The sequence below is a fragment of the Antrostomus carolinensis genome, unplaced genomic scaffold (assembly GCF_000700745.2).
Source record: "Antrostomus carolinensis isolate BGI_N321 unplaced genomic scaffold, ASM70074v2 scaffold10747, whole genome shotgun sequence".
NCBI lineage: Eukaryota > Metazoa > Chordata > Aves > Caprimulgiformes > Caprimulgidae > Antrostomus > Antrostomus carolinensis.
In genome coordinates, this window is record NW_010328082.1 from 1 (window position 1) to 21,826 (window position 21,826).

A 21,826-nucleotide genomic window follows, 5' to 3' on the forward strand; every position below is an offset into this window, starting at 1 on the left:
TAATATATAATATATACTATATATTTAAAATATGTTTATTTGTAATATATAATATATACATTTACCTTTAATCTTTCTGTTTCCATTCTAGCACTTAGATCTTGTTGAATACTCTCCTTGTTTCCCTTTTACTGTTCAAGCCAGTTTGGTGCTGGAGGGAACGATGTGAAACACGATGTAAGAACAGCCCTGGGTTTGCTGTTCCTGTAGGATCCAGGTGATGCTCTGCCTGGTTTGACCTATGGGAGCTGCATGTCCAGAGCATGCTTTGGTAACTCCCCAGAGAGTGTTTGCAAAGGACTAGGTTGGCTTTTGGGCATCAGTATGTTGGCTTTTGGACAAGAGTCTAGAGCTGGCACCTTTCAGAAGAGGGGCTGGATGGCAGAGGGAGACTCTCCACTTACACCCGTAGGCAGGCCCTGAGGTATCCTTACAGGTATCCTGATCTCATTCCCCATCACTGCAAGTTTTATGACTTTCTTTCCACTCCCCTTGTGTACATATGTAGGATAGCCTTCCTGCGTGTAGGATATATCTCTTGTGTTGAACACACAGTGAAAATAAGGAATTGGGCATTTTCCAAGTGCCAGGCAGTCTTGTGCTTTTCTGATACTCCCAAGCCACAATATTAGAAATGTGGTTGTGACCTAGAAGGTAATAGTCCTGATGTTTCTGCCCCGTGGCTCTTGTCCATGCATGTTCATTTTCCCTGACCACCTGAAGGGAAGAGGTGATGCCACAGGCATGTGAGCTACCAGCAGTCTTCAGCTGCTGAAACGTCTTTGCCCTCCCAAGTTCTCCCATCAGTGTTAGCACAGTCAGCAGATGTTCAGATGATTAACACTTGTGTGTGCCATCATCAGTGCATCTCTGAAGGGATTCAGTTGTCCCAGGCAAGGTGGAGAAGCTTGTTATGAGGAACACTGTTGTTCTGGGAGCCAGCAACACCCACACCACTAGCTTCAGCCATTGTAGGTTTGTGCTCTTAACAGAAGCAGAGGGGATCTACACCCACAACTTTCACAAAAATTAGATGCATTTAAAATGCAGCTTTTTCTTCCTGGTTTAGTAGCTGTGCTAGAAAGTCATTACACATGAATTTATTTTTCCTTATCTCTTGGATTATCATCAGCTTCCTTCCTTCCTTCCTGGATGAATTTATCCAGCGTTCTGATTGCAGCTCTGTTTTTTTTTTTATCACCTCCTGTCTATGAGGCTTAAGATTTTGTATGTTTTACATAATTGAGCTTAGTATTTTGCAGAAATTTACAGTGAAGATAAATTTCCACGGAGGGGTTGGTTACAATAAATCTGTTCACAGTCTATTCACTTGGGCTATTTGCTCTTTTGGTTACAGAGCTGCTGTATTTTATTGGTCCTTATATTTTATTTCTTTTTTTTGTCCTTTGGAGAGGGGAAATGGAGCAACATTTTGGGTTTTAAGAACTTCCGCAGAGATTCAGGCCGCTGGTCACAGATAAATCCAGTATGCAAAGAGAACCATCTTAGAGAACAACTGTTTAAAATACCAGGGCAACAAATATCTCCTTTCTCTTTCTTTGGACTGGGCTTGGAATTTGATTGTAGGGTATTGGTTATTTGAGGGCTCATCTAGCAATTGCACAGGGAATGGGGAGGAAACAGGAAAAAAAAATATTTCATATAGGTGCTTAAGGGAAAGTGGTATTACATGATTTTAAAATGAAAAAAATATCTAAGTTGCGTGAAACTGTGACTGACAATGTCCTGCAGGGGCTGATCATTAGAACTAGGAGTCATAATCTTTCCAGAGATGAAATGCTTACTTCTGTGTGCATGGGAGTGTGGGGAGAGAGGGGTGAGTTCAGTGTATCTTGGATGTAGTGGTTAAACTAAGAGGAATTTTATAAGGCTTTCCATGAACTAGGAGAAATGAACATTTTTACTGAAACACCTTTAATTTTGTTATTAAGGGCAATTGTATTTTAGTGTGTGTTAGCGGGCTGACATTTACTCTGCACAAGTTTTAAAGCATTTTATATTGAAAATGCATCTGCCTAAAGACTTATCCCAAAGTCTGAATCCTGTCTGAGTCACATAGCGCTATTTCGTTTTGATCTGCTTATAGATACTCTTCCTTAACAATAGAAGGATTTTCCCCTAGTTATTACTGAAATAGGACATTTTTTAATTATAAAACAGGTGTCAACACAGCTTTACATCACAATGATAGTGATATGTGTCATAAAACAGTTTGTGTTGTTTCAGTGCAAGTGTCTACATATACCAGCTGCTATAGCATGTTAATCAGTTTTCGAAAAATAACCCTTTTAGAAGTCGTATAGACAAGCTCTGACTGCGTGCCTGCAGAAAGGAAGATGATAAATTAACCTGAATATTAAACACTAGTTCAGGTGATTAATTTTTAATGAAGACAATGAAAAACTGGTTTTGCTTGTATTCCCTGGAACACCCTTTCAAAAGCTCTGCTTTTCCAAAATTGTTTTTTTCCTATGTGTGTGGCACAGGAGGTGACTTGGTTCACAGCAGGTAGGTTCATTAGTTGGCATTTCTGGTATAATATCCAGCTGTGGAAAGCTTATAAATATTGGTATTTAGGTCATCTTAATTAGGCCTCGAAATAAAGATTTAAGATAAAATGGAATAATTGCACATACTTCATTGCGGCTCAGCTTCTTCAGTGAAAAGAGGGTGCAATTCCCAGGCACTGTGAACTGATTTAAGCAGACTTGCTGCAAATCTGCCTTACCACTGCTCCTGAGATTGTGCAGGTAGCTGAACCATTAAAACTAATGATTTTGGGGAGAGGTGAAAGATGTGGCAGTTTTCAGCTGAGTTGGGTGCTGGCGTGGATATCCTTGTTGTCACAACTACTGATGCCAGTGTAGGGGACGAGATTGGGCTGTGGCAGCCCCCATGTGCATCACTGCTGGCTTCTGTGTGACCCATACTTCATCATTGCTGGTGATTTGCTGGGGGCCATCTGCTTTTTTTCCTTCCTTCATGGATTAATTTCTCCACAGTTCTGCATACGTTCACAGTAGTTGACAGGAAGCTCAGGTATCTGTGCCCCTCTCCTAAGCTTGGCTGAAGCAAAGAGCTTCTCTCCCTTCTTTGTGCAGATTCACTTGCCATGTTGTGTCCCCAAAATACTGCAAAATCACTACCAATGAGGATCAGTGTGAGCTCTTTTGTGCCAATAGGGGTGGCAGCAGTTTCCATCCCGCTTGTGCTGCATTTGAGGTTAGCAAGTGAAAACCAGGAGGCAGCATCCCTAGTGCTGGGTTTAAGAAGTTGCGACCAGCAAGGGAAGCTGGAGGAATCTTAGCAGTCAGCAGGCAACTGGATGGCCAATGTTTAAAGCTGCCCTGCAGCTGATGAAATGCAGTTGCCTGTATTTCTGCCGACCAATGCATCTGCCTTAATAACATGCCCAAATGTAGGATCTTCAAACCCATCTCTGCCAAGCTATTGGCAATGAAGTTGAGGATGGTGTGTAACTTTGGGCGAGGAGAGGCTCAGAGGAGGATTGCAGTGGTGACTGGAATATGCATGCGGTGTTGTACAAGCGCCTTACAGCATCTAGCAGGCATCTAGGGGAATTAACCATGTGAGTAGTTCAACAAATTTAATACGAAGAAGGTGGGAAGGTTGTACCATTGTTTATCTCTCTTTGACTAATAACACGTAAAGTATGCTTTTAGTGTTCTAACACCACAAGATGGGAGGGTGCCATCATTTAAGTGTGTTATTAAGCTAATGACGTATAATGAGTATTAAAAAAGCAACAGTTATCATCTGCTACATCACTGGTGCTGGTAGTTGAAACTTCTAATTTTCATTTGTGGACCAATGTAACTGAAAATGGAGGGAGAGCTCCTCCTGATGTGAATTTCTCTCTGTAAGAGCATCTCTCTGTCCTCTGACAGTGGATGGAGCTGAGGGAGAACCTGTGGGCACATGATCTCTTCTTCCTTGTCTATGCCAGTAAATTCAGCACACCCTAAAGTGCAGACTTTATTTTTTCTTAGTATTTTGAAGGTGTATCCTGTCTTGCACCAAATCTTCTAAAATTCTAGTTTAAACAAAGCCTGTGGGGATTAAGGTTTGCATATTTTCCTAAGAGGATTATGCTTCCCGCTTAGTTGCTCTATAAATTGTTTGAGGTTTTTTTTAATTATTTTTTTAAGTACAGGAAAAGCCCCATACACATTAAAACTGTCCTGAAATGTGTTATCTGGTGGTTAGTGATAGAAATCTGGTGTCTGAACTAGTAGTAAACTGAATCACTGAACTTCAGGGTGATTTTGAACCAAAAAACATTTCAGTAATCAGATTTGCAGCATGGCTGCAGGAACAGTTGTACCAGCACAACTGGAGAGGCTGGCAAATTGCAAGAAGGATTAGAAACTGCTTATGCTGGCATCGGAGAAAATATTTATTGTGAATATACAGCCCAGGCATAAATTAGTGAGCACCCTTCCAAGCATGGGTTTGCTCATAATGCACCGAGATTCTAGAAACTCTTTACTTGCAGATCAAGGAAGTGAGGCAGCTCAGTGAGAAGGATATTAAAGTAATCAGGGAACAAATAGTGGTGTTCTGTGAGGACTTTTATCATTGAAGTTCATACTGATGAATAGTAGTTCATACTCATAAAGTCATTGGCAAGGTACTGTACACCTCAGCAGTGTCCCCAAGGAGCGATGGGTGCTGACGCTCCCGGTACAGCTGGGTGCTGCGGCATGGTGCCTTCACCCTGCTGTCACAGCTGCTTAACACCCACCGACGGGGTCATTTTGATGATTGCCAGCTTCACTTTTCATTATATGCCTGCAGGTGGGCTGTACCTTACACATTGATTTTTTTGTATTTACGGTGGTTTTTGGAGGGCTGGGTGCAGCTCCTCATTTTATGATGCTGTCGAGGTGTTTGGAGGTTGTGCAGCAGCAATTGCTGCTAAAACCAAGCCTATGGTGGGGCTTCTTCCGTACCTCCTAGAACAGTCAGAAAACTTGAAATGCTAATATTTCCTTACTTCATGTCACTGAATGTGAAGGAGAGATCTGACTCAGCCATAGAAAACTGGTTTAAAACAGGACTAAACTCATCTGTGCCGCTCAGAGGGGTGGTCAGAGCTCCCTTTTAAACTGTTGGTTTGTGCCCAGTGCTGCCGGCCCCATCATCTTTCGTCTCTCTCTGTCACTCCTCACAGGAGTGATGAGATGGACATTCCTGAGAAACGAGTGGCATTTATTTGGTAAAAAAGGGTAAGGGACAAAGAGAAGTGTCCCCTGCGGCGGTGTGAACAACAGGCAGTCTCTGCAGATCTACGACAGCATCATTTTATCCAAGAACTGTGCTTGTAGCATTGCAAGCTGTATCACAGCAAGTGTGGGACTGATGTTAGGCGGGTGTTAAACCCTGGAAAGGAAGGAAAACCTGAAAGCACAAACTGAGGAGGAGCTGTTGGGAAGTTTCAACTTCTGTTTTGCTATAGAAGCTTGTATGGAGTAAGTTTGCTTCTGGTTGGGATCAAATTGATTTAGTAAGGCAAGCAGAACAGAACAAAATCGATGAATATCCAGAGGTACAGCTCGGGTAGTGAAGGACAGTTTGTGAGCTTTACTAAATAACAGCTCTGAGGACTTTCTCATGCCCTCTAACCCACGGTGGGTGATCTTTTGTGTTCTTTTTTCTCTGCAGACGTCGGCTGATCTCCCAGCGATCTTCTCTGGAGACACTGGAGGACATCGAGGAAAATGCCCCACTGCGGAGGTCATTTTATTTACTCTCTCTCTGGTTACTTGTCTGTAAGGCATGTGCACAGACAGACTTGCTGTCCCTGCATGTGTTGGGAATTAGCTGGGTGGTCACATTAAGATGTTCTTCCTAGTGGGTAAAGTGAAACCTCATGCACCCTGTAAGGTGGTAGGTGACGTGAATTACACATTCCCTGGCTTTGGGTTATTAATGAAGAAGTGAGTATTTAAATAAAATGTCAGGAAATAAAAAGTCAGATTTGATTAATAGAGAATTTTAGTTGTCACTAACAGGAATGACTAGCCTCTAACGTAATACCTTGAAAAATTAAGTACAGCTGGTTTAATAAAGTAAGATTTTGAAGGCTGATATTTTTAATATACTTATTTTTAATGGATTTTTATTGTTTGTTCTCTCTACACACAGTCTTATTTTGGTAAACAGCATTACTGTCTTTCTGTGTTGGCTGGTAGTTTTGTGACTGCTACCTTGCTAATAAATCTGCCCCCATCCTTGTTATATCAGCAACCTCAGCGTGGTTTTATTTCTGCATCCAGGAGGCCACAGCTTCTCTGGGGACTGCAGTAATTAGGCAATAGGCAATCCTCTGGGGTGTTGGAAAACGGAGCAACTGCTTAACAGTTCAGAAGCGGGCTGACCAGTAATCTGGCCAGTGCGTGGTGTGCTTCCAGGTCAGCTGTTCAGTAAGGCAGCAGCTTATTTTTGAATGTCTCTTTATCTTAGGACCTGTAATTCAGCTGTTTTATATCGATGTTTAGCCTATAGCCTTGTTTATCCACATGCAGATTGGCTGTCTCTCCCCACCTCGAAGCAAAGACTTAATAGCAATAGCAGAGGCTGTACCAACTGGCCAAGGCATGATTATTTTTACCAAGCTTACTGTTGAATGCTTACCAGCATGTTATGAAGTGTTCTTATAAATGATTCAAACATGCGTAATTGGTAAAGGATATAAACAAAGTATGGTTTGCAAGGCAGTATTTTTACTTGCTAATTTGCAGAATTGGTGGTAGAACCTCTCTCTTGGAGGTGTTTTCTCATGAAGAAGCTAACAAGGCTAATTGCAACCAGAGGATGAGGGAATCTCAAGGATTTACCAACAGGAGGAAGGCAGAAATGGCTAAGTGATGGGGTCCCCCCCTCGGGGTGTGCCCGTCCAGTGTGGTGGTGCTTGGGTACTGGCAGTTTCAGTCCAACAAAAGCACCTCTTGGGGTTGGGAAGCTGCTGAGCTTTGCCTGTGCATAGGAGAGGATGGGAAAAATAGGTTAGGGAGGCTCAAGACAGGGGCTGTGCTGGTCCCATGCGCCAGCGGAGGATGCTTGTCCCTCAGCTCCCACAGAGGATGCAGCGGCTGCGGTCCAGCAGCCCTGGCTGCACAGTGAGCACAGGAGTTATCTCCAGTGCCTGTGTGCTGTGCTGAGCCTTGCAACAAAACAGCACTGAGATGAAAAAGAGAAAGCTTTCACATTCGTTGTGGTTTCAGCTGGTTAAAAAAAGCAAGGCTGGAAGTGGGGGGGATATTGCTCTTTGTCTCATCTCTCCTTCCTCTGGCAATTTCTTTCTATAACTGCGGTTTTAAAAAGTGCGTTCAGATGTAAAATAGATTTAAGAATTAACGTTTTGAAGAAAGATTTTTTTTTTTCCCCCCTGAGGTAATTTATTTTATTTTCAGTTGTTTTATATGCTGTCAGGAATGTTAAAAGTAATATTTAGAGTTAAAAGCAAGTAGGAATTACCCTTGCAAATGAGAGATTTTAAATCTTTCTAAAATTAAAACAAGAAAGAACTTTCCCCAGTAGCTCGTTTATCGGTAGCTGAGGAGGATAAAAAAGTGTGGGTGTTGATGTGGGGGGGACAATTGCATATTTACCAGGTTTTGTTTTAGTTTGGTTTTTTTTTCCTCTGAAAGCTTGGGCTAAACTGTCACAGCAGATTACAGGAAGTTTGATTTTGCTGAGATTTTTTTTGGTGATTTGTTTTTTTGCGTGACAGGAGGCGTAGTGGTGCCTTTTCTTATTATTATTTTAAATATTTTTTTTTTTATTTGAGCTGTCGCATTTCCAGACTTATTGTCTTTATTGTTCTTGCTGATTCCTAACACAGGGTGACTTGAATCATTTGTCTCGTCTTTCCTTCCTGCCTTTGTGTAGACTGCTTGGCCGTACAGCAGGGAACTGAGTACTTTTTTTTTTTCCTTCCCCCTCACCTCCCCAACTGATTTATTTTTCAGATGTCGGACACTCTCAGGATCACCCAGACCAAAGAACTTCAAGAAGGTTCATTTTATCAAGAACATGCGGCAACATGATACCAGAAATGGCAGGTACTGTGCAACCAAAGGCTGCTGCTGCAAAGGCAATCCATGGGGCATAAGGGAAAGGGCAGGGTCAGCATCCTTGTGCAAGAGCACAGTGTGGCATTGCCACTTACCACACCAGTAATGGTGTTTAAAATAGTCTGTGAAGGTGCAGGCTGCAATGCACGCTCCTTCCTTGGGTGAGGTGCAAGTCAATGGAAGTGCCAGCCCATGGATTTTTAAGACCTGTGTCTCCATAATACAAATAACTTGCATAAAATGAAAATCAGTTGGAGTAAACTACGCATAACCTGGTGGCATTTCTTCAAGGGTAGTGCCAGGTGCTAAGTGTGAGAAGGGTATGTGGGTGAACCTCTCTGGAATAAGTTTAGCAATGGCTGAGTGACGTTTCAAGATCTGTTAGTGGGTGTAAGGGTAGGTGTCAAGCTCACTGGGTTGTCAGGGCTGCCTGTGGCGGAAGGCTCACTGGACAAGTGGCAAGAAAACAGCTTCGGGGAAAGGTATTAAGATTATCCTGAGTCTTGCAAGATTAATTATAAACGTGGCAGATCCCAATTGCAATTTTGCATCCTCCTGGATTCAAAGTGCTGGTTAGTAAATGCGCATCTGCGGATGGTGGTGGCCAGGTGAGGAGTTGGATCCTTGTTTTCATGGCAGCTGCAGGCAGAAGGGCTCCTGGGGGATGCATGAGAGCTGCAGCTGCAGCACACCTCAAGCTGGATTGCAGCTGTAGGCACTAGTGGGACCTGTACAGCAGCAGTCAGCTGGGACTTCTCCTACTGCAAAGGCACGGTGCCTGCTGTGGTGTTCCCATCAGCAAAGTAGGTTCTTTATTGCAGTATGACCCAGCTCAGAAGTGAAACTAGCTCCTTCTTGCTTATAAAAAAGCCACCTGCCCTCTCTGTTTTTTTCCCAAAACAATTTCCCCAGGTGTCTCATGATTTTATTCTTGTCCTTCCAAACCTGAATAGGTTTGAAATGGGCTACCTGAACAGGTTGCATAGAGACTAAACCATCCCACTGAGAGCTGACCCTTCCATATATCTGTTCTCATACAACTGCTGGGGGTGAGAACCACGTATGTTCCTGTGGACCGATTTGTGCACACAGCCTGTGGTTTCTCTCAGAGATGGAACCAAGTCAGTAGAAATTCTGACATTACATCCAACTACATGTTTTATGAATTGAATTCTGGTAGGTGCTACTTGGCCTGAGCAAAATTTTCCTCACGTTTATTTTCACATGCACAATTAAATAAAGTTAAAGGTAGTAATCAACATAAATATTACAGAAGGTGGCTCTGAGAGGTGACTGCTTTTTAGAAACAGCTTTTGTAGCAAACAGATGCATGTAGAACTGTTAACTATTGTCTGACTAGAAGCTGATTATCGTCTTTACAAAAAATACATGTGGTATGAAACGCTGAAAAGCAGCCCTCTAATTTTAGTCTGTTTTGTGCATAAATATATGTAGGAAAAATACTTATTCATAAAGTATTATGCAAATTCCACAGAGAATGAGTAATTTCTGAGATGCATACATAAATTATATCCATAAACTTGATAGAAATATTACCTCCGAAAAAATGAATAAATATTTGATATGTGAACTCTTTCTCCATCTGTTGCAAAAAAGTATTTGTAGAATATATCCTAGCATTTTATCTTAATTTATATATCAGTCATTATGTCTGATAATATAACTGAATATTTTTCTTGCTAAGAAAACAGTGAGTAAGCTTCCGTTATTCAACTGACTTCTTATCTTTATCAGCAGACACAGTTTTCCAGAATATTTCCATAATAATAATAAAGATCCCTTTATCTAGAACACAGATACAATAAGAATAAGATACACAGTTTTGGAAATGCTTTTTGTCCTATACACAAGGAGCCACAGCGATATTATCTAAAAATAAAATGCGAAGTCAACAGTTTGTGTCACCCCTAAGGCCAGCTAAGTCTGGCAGTAATCTGAGCATATATGCTGTGTTTCCAAGGGTCTGGATGCTCTTGCAGTCACTGCAGTTAGTAGGCATTCTGGATGAAAAGGACCTCTGGAAATTCAGGTGGATCTGATTATGTGTTCATCCTAAAATCAACAGAGTTTCTGAGTACCTTAAGACCTTGAAAGCTGGTGTCCTCCCTGGTTCCCTGTGACACGGAGGAGCACAGGTCCTGCAGTGGATAGAAAACCTCCCTGGGGCTCCTTCCCATGCCTGGGACCTTGTCCTAGGTGCTCACGGGTGGTTGTGCAGGACACAGGCGCTGAGCCAGGCCCTCTGAGCTCTCTCCAAAACCCCTGACCCTTCTGTTGTAGCATGACAGCCTTTCACTTAACTTGAGGGACCCAGCTTTGAAAACATCTCCACAAAATATATTTTTGAGTGGTGAGTTGATAGCTGGGCTTTAAAATAGCTAGTGCTTTCAGTAATTGTTTTGCTGGCTTGTGACAGTGAGTGTCACAGCAAATGAAACTGCAGTGTGGATGATAGCGCGGGGCTCTTTCCTCTGCTAACTGCCCTTATTTGTGGTTCTCTACCTGTGAAGTGAGGTGTCCTTGTCCTGCAGCACTGAGAGCTCTTCCTCTCTTAGCCCTGGGGATGACACATGCTGAGAAACGATCCTTTGGGCCCGGCAAGGCAGGACCTGCTATGGTTAAAATAGGAGTTCAGCTATTTCGGTACAGAGAAAAACCACCTATACATGGACCTCAGCTTATCAGCCAGTCCTTGTAAAGCTTCCTGTTGATGGTTCTGTGCACTGGTTAAACCGGTTTCTTCAGATTTGCAGGACGTGGCTTATTAAAGGAACTGGAAAATTAGGTTTCCTAGACTGTGTTATCAAAGCAGTGTTGTAAAATAACAGAAAATAAGTTTTCCCATTAAGAGACAAAGACAAGCAAACCCTGACAGACAAGTTAGCAGAGGTAGCCACCAGCGTGTGCTTTCACCTGCTTTATTCAGCAGGTTTATTGGTAGTATCTTCCATAAACTGTGAAAGCAGAAGATCTCCTATCTAGCAGAAACAGACCACCAAAACAGCAACTGGAGCCAACTGAACAAACAATTCGTGGTGAGAATGGGACAAGAACATTTCTAGAGTCATCCTATATAACAGATAGAAAAGCAGTAGAACAGTGTTCCTCTCCCACCCCCATGCCATTGCTTTCTCAAGTTTTTTGTTAGTATACAGATCTAAGCCAAGGCCAAACACCACCCATAGCCTGTGAAAGGTGGCTTTTGCTGCCCTTTTAATTGTGGAAATGCACATACATGCACTCTCAGAGGTTGACTATTCACAGAGTCCTCACAGGTCATAATTACTCTCAGCCACCTTCCAAAAGCCCCACCTTGAACTTGGGAGACTCCAAAATGATGGCTGCTACCCAGACAGCATCCATGGTTTGTGTGTTCACCTTTGCATGCAGGACGGCAAAGCCCGGTAGTCAAACATCATCAGTCATATATGAGAGAAGAATCTGCAATATTCTGCATGTACATGGTACATATGATGTATATCACATTGTCTGATTGCAGCCTTTTGGTGCAACACAATCAAACACATCATTGTATGAGGTTGTGTCAAACACATCATTGTGTGACATTATGTCAGTCTTGGACACAAGAGGAAAATTTTTCATGCTAAGAACCATCAGCCATTGGAATAATGTCCCTAGGAAAGTGGTGGATTCCCCAACATTGTAAGCTTTTAAGATTCAGCTGGACAAAGTGCTGGGCCATCTTGTCTAGACTGTGCTTTTGCCAAGAAAGGTTGGATCAGATGATCCTTGAGGTCCCTTCCAACCTGGTATTCTGTGATTCTATGAAACTTAGACAGACACTAAAGAAAACAGACATTAATGTTCTTCAAGACAAGTGAGTTACTGATTCTGTTGAGAGCCTTGTGCTCAGTAAGTTGCTGTAGTTTCATAGCATACATCTCATTGAAGAAATTGTAATATTAACTTTTACAGTCTCAGACGGTTTTACATTGTCAGAGCTCTCTTGCAAAATAATGATTGCTCTGAACCATAGTAATTAGTACAAATTCTTGGTGAAATGTGAGAATTAGAGAGTGAAAACCTTTTCATGAAGTAATTTTAAACATGTCTAGGTGGTACAGTGGTAATCAGAGCACATAAATACACTCTGACTCAAGCTGCTTCTGATGTCAGAGACAGCTCATTCAGAGCTGCACATGATTTTAGATGCCCTTTGTTGAAGAGTTGAAATCCAGGAAAATGCTTTTCTCTCATAAACAATTCCATTTTCTTGAACAGCAAGGAGCTTCCACCACGCCTTCTTCTCCAAAGCATATTTTGTGACAAGTTCCTGGACTTTTTGCTCCAGCAAACCATTGCTGGCTCTCAGAATATTATTTTCCATGCATATCGTCAGACCTCAAAGTAAAATGCCATTTTATCCCTCCATGATGAGCTTCTGACCACTGCCTTCCCTTCCAGTCCAGCTCCTCAGGCTGTTTTGCACCAACCCCCTCCAGCACCTCTGCAGATGAGGTTTTGTGGAATCCTGGCAGTGGAGGCCCTGGGCTCCTCTCATGCTCTGCCTGGGATATATTTACATAAAGAGGGTCCCTCAGTTTGTAGAAAGAGAGGCAATACTTGGGTCCCAAGGGAAAGAAATATGAAAAAACTAGAGGCTGGGCTGGTGCTTTTTATTTCCTTTCTGGTCTGATTCCTTCTGATACACACAGCAAGTTGTCTGTGGTAACTTCCCCCTGTTGTCTCTGCTTGTGGACATGGAAGCACCAGTTTGTTTTTTTTTAAGTATTAAGAGTTGGGTTTTTTTTTTTAGGGAGGGGTAGGGCGTTTGTAGAAGGGCGGTATTTCCAGAAGCAGCCAGAAGGAGTGGGGGGAATATGCTTAGTGGGTGCCATGGTTTTCCGAATTCGAAGATGCTTTCTGATGTCAGCGTCAAAATCTGTGCCAAGTTTCATACATCAGCAAACAAGGCTTCCAGTGAACAAGCAAGCTGTTGTGAGTAGCAACCATTCAGCAATAAGCAGTGGCAAGCACAAAATTAATTGTATCCCAGGTTTGTTTTTTTTGCTTGTGGACTGCCTTTCTCAAATGAGAAAAATTATTGCCCCCTGCTTTATAACTTACTGATGCGCCATGAGACCATCTTATAGGATATGAGATATTTACCGTAGGTAAGGGGCGTTATAGTGTTCAGACAAACAATGAGATCATACTTGATCTGCTGCAAGAGAACTTCCTAATGGTATATGCATGTTTATTATTAGAAACCCTCCTTTATTAATGGTTAAATACCACTTTGCTTTTCAACAAGCTCTTAAGGCAGAAAATAGGATTGCTATAACAGAATGATCCAGGAGAAGGGGAAGTGATTTTCTGCATTTTTCCAAACATTACATGCAGCAGCTCTCTTGGGGATCTAAACCTTTTCCAAGAACTATGACTAAGCTGCTCCCATAAGGAAATAGTGTTTTAATAACAGTCTAACTGGTAGGAGGTTTCTAGGTGCATATGGTGGGTTTTGGACAGTAAAGAAAAAAATAGCTTGTTGTCCAGCTTTGACCAGTGTAGGACAAAGGTTGAAAAATCTGGGTGGAATCCTCACATACAAATCTGTGGCACACAATGTCAGAAAAATCAATACTGAAGAGCAGAGCAGGGAAGTACAATAGCCCTGACAACCAACCCAGCAGTAAGTCCTGGCATTTGGACCACAAGTGGAGATTTTTCGAAAAGTAAAATATAAGTAAATTCTAACACTAATCAGTTTAGAAGATGTCACAAATTGCCATCACTGTGTCTTAGAGGAGTTTGAGGAGATGCTGCCCGTTGGCCAACTTTAAAGGGAAGAAGGGTCTTTTTTCATGTACGTTTTACAGTTGTCAATGTCCTGAAATTAATAAGGAAGGAGGGTATATTTGTAAGTCTTTATTGATAGGCATTTTATATATTACATCTTGATCAAGTTTCTCTTGGCTTCTTGCCAATCTGCATCTCCTAAAACTATATTTATGTAGCTATTGGTGGTTCATGCAGTTTTATAGAAAGTGGGTGTTGACCTCAAGGTGATTTTGATGTTGCTTAATGATATGTCAGAGCTTGATGGCTAAAGGTAATAGTGTGGCTGTTAAACAGATACGTTGCTCTGAGGTATTTGATTTAATGCCATACATTGACTGCAGATGATGCAGAGATTTGGAGGTTGATTAGAAATACAAGGCGTTTACTGTAAGAGTGGCTTGGATTCTGAGATAAGTTCTGTGCAGGCAGATAATGTATGCTTTCATGTAGCCAAATGTTGAGCTGCCTGCCTATAAGGAATTAATGCAAGCCATGCTTACAGGAGGAGGGATGCGACCCTGACAGTTAGTGACAGAGATAGACGTGGTGCTGGAGGAGAAGAGGCGAGGAGCTGTGGGATCCGTCATGCCTGGGTGTCAATGCAGCATCATAACCAAGAGAGCTGATTACTGAGCTCAGAGGCTGGTGGGTCATTGGGGCTAGGCACCGCTCTTAAAGGTAAAGACTGAGAGTTGTGATGTTTATATGTGCCATCAGTGCAACTGCTAAGGTCAGTGATACTGCCCAGAGATCAAGAAGGGTGATGGGGAGAAACTGTAGAAGACTGAAGGAGGAACCTGGAAAATGGTGAAAGGATCTGAAAGCTTATGATAATAGCAAACTTTTTACTTCATCTGTGAATCAGGCTGTTGCAGGAATAGGAAGCTGAAAATCAAGGGAGTCCCTTGGTTTAGCAGAGAAAGTTAATGACCAGCAGGTTGAAATTCTTGTCCGGTAAATGGAGAGTCAGGCACAGAGTTGTGGTGTACATCACAGGTGGTTCTTGGTGTCTGTCACCTGGGTTACTGTTGGATTTTTCTGTTTAGTTTCAGCCATGGTGGAGAGTTGTCAGAATGGCTCCTTGCCTCCCTGGGTGGACTCCTTTCACTAGGAAAACATCTGTCCTGGATTCCAAGTAGTGTATTCAAGGTAGACTTCCTTGAAAGCCTGTAGAGGGGATGGGACTCCACTACTCATTTGCTGTGGAATGTATGGCACAGGCTTCAGCCCTTCTAGAAAGACTCAGTAGCGTGATACCCTACCTGTGAGATAAAAAAGAGGAGGGATAAATCATCCGTGATGGCAGTTTTATGATTACAAATTCCACAACGGTAACATCTGTTGCTTTGCTTATTGTGATGGGATTTTTAAATTTTAGTCTTTGATTTCTTTTTATTTTCTTTTATATTTTAGAATAGTCCTTATCAGCAGCAGAAGATCCTTCTGTAGCATATTTTCAGTGCTGCCATATCGAGACTGTACCCAAGTCGGGTATGTATATTTACACATGTACTACATAGTCTTTCTGGGCCTGCATGTAGACCTGATAATGGACAACAGCATGATGGAGGCTATTGCTTTTACATACCTGCTCTGAGACGAGTTAAATGCGCTTAGATATATTTGCCTTGTGGAACATTACCAGGTTAAAACTACAGCTCTCAGTCCCCAGTTTATTTCTGTGTGTTGTATCATTGATTATTAAACTGGAGAAAACTACCCCCCTGAAATCAATGTTCTTGAAAAATGCACTGTTTTTATTGTTTCTTCTGACTTCACTCATCTTTGACGAAACAAGTACTCTAGACAGCACAACTTTTATTTTATAAGCAGTCTTAGCTTTCTCATTCTCCCACACCCACATGGTGCTACTGTATCTAGATTTCCAGAACTATAGAGAAATACTTGGATTTAAACATAATACCTTTTTATTGTACATTTAGCCATTGGTCAGATCATTCAGTCAGTGAAAACAAATTATTTTGGCTATAATACTGTACAAGTTCTTAGCTGGTATAAGCAACATCTATGGAGCTGCCTTGCATCCCTTGATGTGCTGAGACACTAGACCTCTGAAAAGTTTATATGGATTGAAGCAGTTCTCCAAAGGCTGAGAAGGCTTTTTCCTCTTCCACTGAAACTGCAGAAGTGGAAGAAACTGAATTTGGCTAGGAGGCATTGTCTGGCAGGCTCTGAGGCGTGGCTTGCTGGGTGCCTTCAGAGGCACAGCGCAAGGCTGGAAAGGGCAGTGCTGGTCAGTGTCTCTGTGTCCCTGGGGCAGAGGAATAAAGCATGGCCACTGTGACTGTTTGCCAGAGAGCTGAAAGTTGCCTGGAGCTGGGGTCAACTCTGTGCCTGCAGGGCACAAAGTATGTGGGAAATATTCAGCTGATACACTGAGGTGGTTTTGAAAGACCCACAGATCATCTAGAGTCAAATTATCCAGTGCATAAAGGATGAATCTGGCTCATCTTTTTCAGCCATCTCCTTAATTCTGGAGAATGATTTGCCACAAGCTGCTTGTGCATCAGTAATTCAAAACAAAGGGAGATTATTTTTAATGCACAAGCGAAAGGAGGCACCTTTGTAGGAGAGTTGACTTGCTCTCCTGTCTCTACAGTGAAGTTTTCCCCTTAATTAAACTGGGATGACACATCAGGCAAATTCTCGACAGACTGGCAGCTTTGTTCGTTCTTCTTGGGTACGCTGTCATTCATTTATGGTCATTGCCCTCTGGAAATTGCCTCTTTATTGAAAATTCAATGTATTTTGAAATACTGATGACTGGTTATACCTTCTAAATTACAGCAATAACGAGCATAGCTGCAAACCTAAATATTATTTCAGCATGTAATGTCTTGTACCATGCTTGCACAGCAAGAAGGGCATGGGATGAGAAGGTAACAAGTGCCAGTACAAAACAATCCATCCCTGTTCCCTTTGCTAAAAAGCCAAGATTTAAAAAAAAAAAATGCCCTCTGTCTTTATTCCAGAGCATCAGAGGAAGAGAAACAATTCAATGGCACCTCCTTCCAGGAACAGCTGGTGCAAAGAACAGATGAGGCAGTATAGCATAGACTGTAGCCGCTCTGTTCAGGCTGCACAGTGCTTGCTTACTTCATTGCACATTTTGGGTGTGTGATAGTAGCAGGAAGAGATGCTGGTACCCTTTTGAAGTATGTAGTGACAGCATCCTTTAGCTTTGCTTTTTCTGAGTCTCTGGATTGCTGATGTCTGTCCCTAGGCAAGATGTCCTAACTGGTTTATGTTCTGTAACCATTACTGAATAGTTTGCAAAAAGAAACAAATCATTGCGGGGTACCTTGGGCCCATCTGCAATTAGACTGGATTAAGCCCTGGCAGGGTTGGGAGAGTGGGGTGGACATGCATGCGTGGGGCACTGTTGCATGTGAGAGGAGCTCATGGTGGAGCTGCTGCTGCTTCTCCACCTCTGCTCCGACTCGTGGGCACTGCAGCCAACGAGGAAATCTCCAGGCACAGCTGTGTTTTGGGGACACTGCCAGCCCCTGGTATATTGTAGGCAGCACAGAAGAGCTCTACTGTGTCAGTGCTGGCAGCTACTCTGCACTAACAGATCCATTTTAAAAACCTGTCTGAAAGGCAGTTCCTGCCGTCACAGCTGAACTCTGTGTACTTGGCCAGGGTGGATGGGGCAGCATCGCCCCTTACCAAGGAGGTGCAAGCAGTGTGCTCTAGACTGTGGCCCTTGCTTGCCCACCCTCCATGCTGAGGTCAAGCTACAATAGTAAGAACCCTCTCCAAACCCCCAAACTCTGTTTTTAAGTAATTGTACAAATACAAATGGAGGTCTGGAGGTGCAGGAAGGAGAGTCATGGAAGTAGATGAGAGGATGAAGTTTAAGCTGTCCCCTGGAATATGTTTCCCAAATCCCCCCCCAGATTGCAGCTGGCAGCAGGCTTTTGAAGGGAAATGAAGTCCAGAGTGGCCCAGAGACTGCCGGTGAGGAATGGTAGGTTTTCTACCTGTGGTTTCAGAGACCAATCTGGTGGTACTTGCTGGGGCTGAGAAGGAAGGACACCATGTGCCAGAGGAATTGCTTTCTCTAGTTTTCTGTTATGCTGAGAGAAGCGAAAAGTACAAAGCAGAGAGTGACTTGATGGCGAGTCATGAACGGAAGTAATCACTAGAATTTTGTATCCTCAAAATTTTGTCCATACCTTGTATCTGATGGAAACCTAATAGTGCTTTAGCTTATAGTGCTTTTATGCAAGGGAAAAGGGGAAAACTATAACTAAATTGTCAAAGGTTTTGAGATGCATTATGTCCTCTGGAGCCACTGAGGGGCAGATACTTTTGTGGATCTGGGCCATAAATCTCCTCTCCAGGTCTGGCTGCGTTAAGATTGCTGGTGGCATGGAGATAGGCACAGCTTCACCTGTTTCCATGGCAAAAGCAGGGTAATGGGCAGGACCAGGGCTTGCTTTTCTTCCCCCATCTAGACCAGCAGAGCAGCTGTAAGAGCAGACATAGCCAGGCTAAAAGCAATGTAAGGAAGCCTATACTGCAAATCAGGAACTGAGAGAGGCACTGAGCATTCTGCCTGCTGGCTTCCCTTGGTCTCCAGTGTCCTGTGGTGTTACAGCCCAAAATCAACAGACCTGTGTGCAGGGTTTAGTGATGGCTAAGGGCAGTGATAAGAAGGTTGCCCTGTCCTGAGAGCACTGAAACAGTGTTATTGCCTCTGTTATTAAATTAAAAGACACACACACAAACTCTCGTTACCATTACAGGATGATCTGCAGACGCAGGTGGGTAGCAGCTACGGGATTCAGCAACACTGATAATGTCTTAATGCTTGGCTTGGATTATATTTTTATGAAATACAAAGTCATTGTGTGATGCACAGGTTAGAGGCAAGACAGTGTAAGTGCTATTGGTGGTACCGCAGGATTGGTTGTGCAGTTGCTACTCTTGTTTTCAATGTATTGAAAATCTTCATGGCTAAAGGGTATTCATGATCTGAATTTTTCTGTTGAACAAAATCTTGCTCAGCTGTGAAATGTGCATGCTGTTACCACACAGAGATTTTACAGTAAAGTTTGCAAACAAAATACATGCATGAGGAGGTGCAGCAGTGATTACTGAACACTTTTTTACCATTGTGGAGAGATACTTGCACTTTATGAAAATTTTTTCTCTTCTCCTTTCTCACCAGTCACTGATGTTGTAATATGGATCATGTTGGCACCCCAGTATTCTTTAATAACCTACAAATTTGAATCATTGTGTGTAATGTTATGCTAGTACTATTCTTCAAGTTCCTCTTTCTTATTTAAATATGATACTCCAAAAGATGGAAGAGCTGCTTTGTGAAGGGTATTGAAACTGGATTTCTGGCTCAGCATCTACCTTATCTCCTTGCAGGAGATGAGGATTAATCTCCATCTAGTTCTGCAGCTGGGCAGAAAATGGGAGGTAATGACAGTTATCAGAGGTGCACCTTGTGCAACCCCAGAGCTGCTGTGGCACACACCTCCTTTGTCAAAGGTTGTCACAGTGGAAGCTCACAGCAAGTGGAGTTGAGCCTTGGTGCTGTTCCTCTTCCAGGGCAGGGGGAGATACCCCAGGTCAATAGCACATAGCTGCCCCACCACATGCACTCAGGATGTGGACATACACACGCATGTGGACCTGCTCTGGGCCCTCAGCGGCGATTCATGTTCTAGCAGACCAAAGAGTGGAGTTGTTTGCTGATGGATTAACCAAGATTTAAAGGAATTATTCATTTGGAGATGGCTCCAGATGGTTTGAGGTGAACTGGGTTTCAGTCCTTGGAGACAGGAGCTGGGCATCAGGCACAGCAGGTATAGCCTGTTGGCCATTGGGGAGCATTGGTCATGCTCCAGGTGCTGGGGTCACTGTGCATGTCCCCAGAGAGGAACTGTTACGGCCAGGCTCTCCCTTGCAGCCAGTACAGGGAATGTGCCTGCAGGTTTCTTGCCACCCTACTCCCAAGCACAGTCAGTGCCAGGGTGCTCTGCGGACCCTCCATGTGACCTCAACCAGGAGAGACCTGGAGAAGGACCAGGTTCAGCTCTGCCTCCAGGTAGCTACCCTGGAAAGGCAGATTCTTGGGTAGAGGAAGAAGGGAACCTGTTCTCCATGGCTTGCCTGCACTTGGAGCTTCTCAAAACACCACTTCTCCTTCAGCTTCCAAGGAGATGGTAGAACTCTGGCAGTCCTCATGGATGTTGTCAGAGTTGCTCCATGTGGCCTGCAGGACATGATGGCCTCCAGAATGGTTCTGTGTGTACTTGGAGCCAACTGAGAGCAATCCAGTTCTTGTTAAGAAGTATAAAATAATCCAGTATTTTAAGGTACCTAAGCATTTCAAAAAAGGTGGTGGCATTGTATGTCTGTCATTGTTAGAGGTGTTAATGAAGGAGGAAGAACATACTGTATTGACTTTCCCCCAGGAAAAGAAGGTAGTGCAGTTAGTTGAGTTTATGGTTCTGTTATGTTGTGGTGGTTTTTTTTCCTTTGGCACACATCATTGTGGTTCATAATTTAAAAACATGTTTTTGAAAAGTGGCTTTTTAGCCTTGTCTTTGTTAATGGCAAAAGCATTCACAGATTGAAATCGTACTTATTCTGATGATATTTTATTTTTGATGTTGTAAGAACCTTTTAAGAGCTTCCAAGTTCCTGTGAAGTCCTGCCCATAAGATGAATCTAGAGGACCCAGGGGAGGAGGAAAGCTGGCAGTGTCATGCAGATGCGGCACTGTGACGTGGCTAGTCTTGTATTTGGCTCTGAGCTGCTGGGCTCACAGTGACTGACTGCCATTGGGGCTGGAGGTGATGAGCTACAGGACGGAAAATCCAGAGCATCATATAGTGCACGTCCTTTTAAAACCAGCTGGTTCACCTCATCTCTTATTCTTCATGGCACTGAATTCATTAAGTGGTTAGAAACTCAATTGTAGCAGGCATAGCTGCTGAATATTGCTGTCTTGACAAGAATATAGGTATTAATCTGACTAAACTTGTCTCCAGTTAAGGGAGATAATGCGATATGAGTAATCGAATGGATTGAAGCCCAGGAAACGGACAAATCTTCTGAAGTAAAGCAGCAAGTCATTAGATAAGAAGAATTCGTGGCCTTCTCAGAAATGCTACAAACCAGCTTCAGCCAGTTCCTAAAGATAAATCACTGATGATTTTACCTTTGAATTTAACTAAGTGCTAGCTGGAACACTAATGAGTTCAATAATGCTGAGAGCAAGAGCTTTTCAGTACCATCACCCCAAATAACATGTAGCCACACCAACCAGTGAGTCTGTAGGCCAGGCATTCCCAACAGCCTTTGTTACCTAAACTCTGAAATCTTTGTTCATCTTCAGTGTTTGAACTGGGTAAGAAAGTCATATGCAAAATGAGGCAAAAAGAAGCATTTAGATGAGGTTGTCTCATGTGCCGCATCCCTGACATCAGTTAGTTGCAGGTCAGGTAACAAGCATTGCAGTGGGTGTGGAAAACAGGGTAATATTTACAGGAGAAATGAGAGCATCTAAATTGCCATAAGGATAGCAGCAATAACCACACAGCAAAGCGGGATATTCTGTTAGCTTCAGATTTGCTTGTCAAGTTCTTTGCTATTCTTCCTCAGTGGATTTTTGTATATGAGGCAATTTTGATTAAGTCATCAATCTCCTGTGCTTTCCCTGAGCATTTATCATTCCATAGGCTTGGGGAAGAATAACTGTACGTTTTTAGCCAATAATAGGGAAACTGAAATATCCCTGCTTTTCTTCATCATTGTCCATTTTCCCTACTTCTCTCAAATTGAACAAAAACCCAAAACCAAGTGCGTATTAGCTTTACAAAAAGACACATAAATCT

General features: G+C 42.8%; 1 protein-coding gene across 1 annotated transcript in view; it reads left to right on the plus strand.

Moving 5' to 3' along the window:
* Positions 1 to 5,710: 5,710 nt before the first annotated feature.
* The window catches only part of CABLES1 (Cdk5 and Abl enzyme substrate 1), a 35,891-nt gene continuing 19,775 nt past the window's right edge, over positions 5,711 to 21,826 (plus strand). The window contains exons 1-3 of the mRNA XM_010172120.1: positions 5,711 to 5,778; positions 8,016 to 8,108; positions 15,357 to 15,434. Of these exons, the coding sequence (XP_010170422.1) occupies positions 8,080 to 8,108; positions 15,357 to 15,434 (107 nt within the window). The 5' untranslated portion in view covers positions 5,711 to 5,778; positions 8,016 to 8,079. The remainder of the gene's footprint in view (positions 5,779 to 8,015; positions 8,109 to 15,356; positions 15,435 to 21,826) is intronic.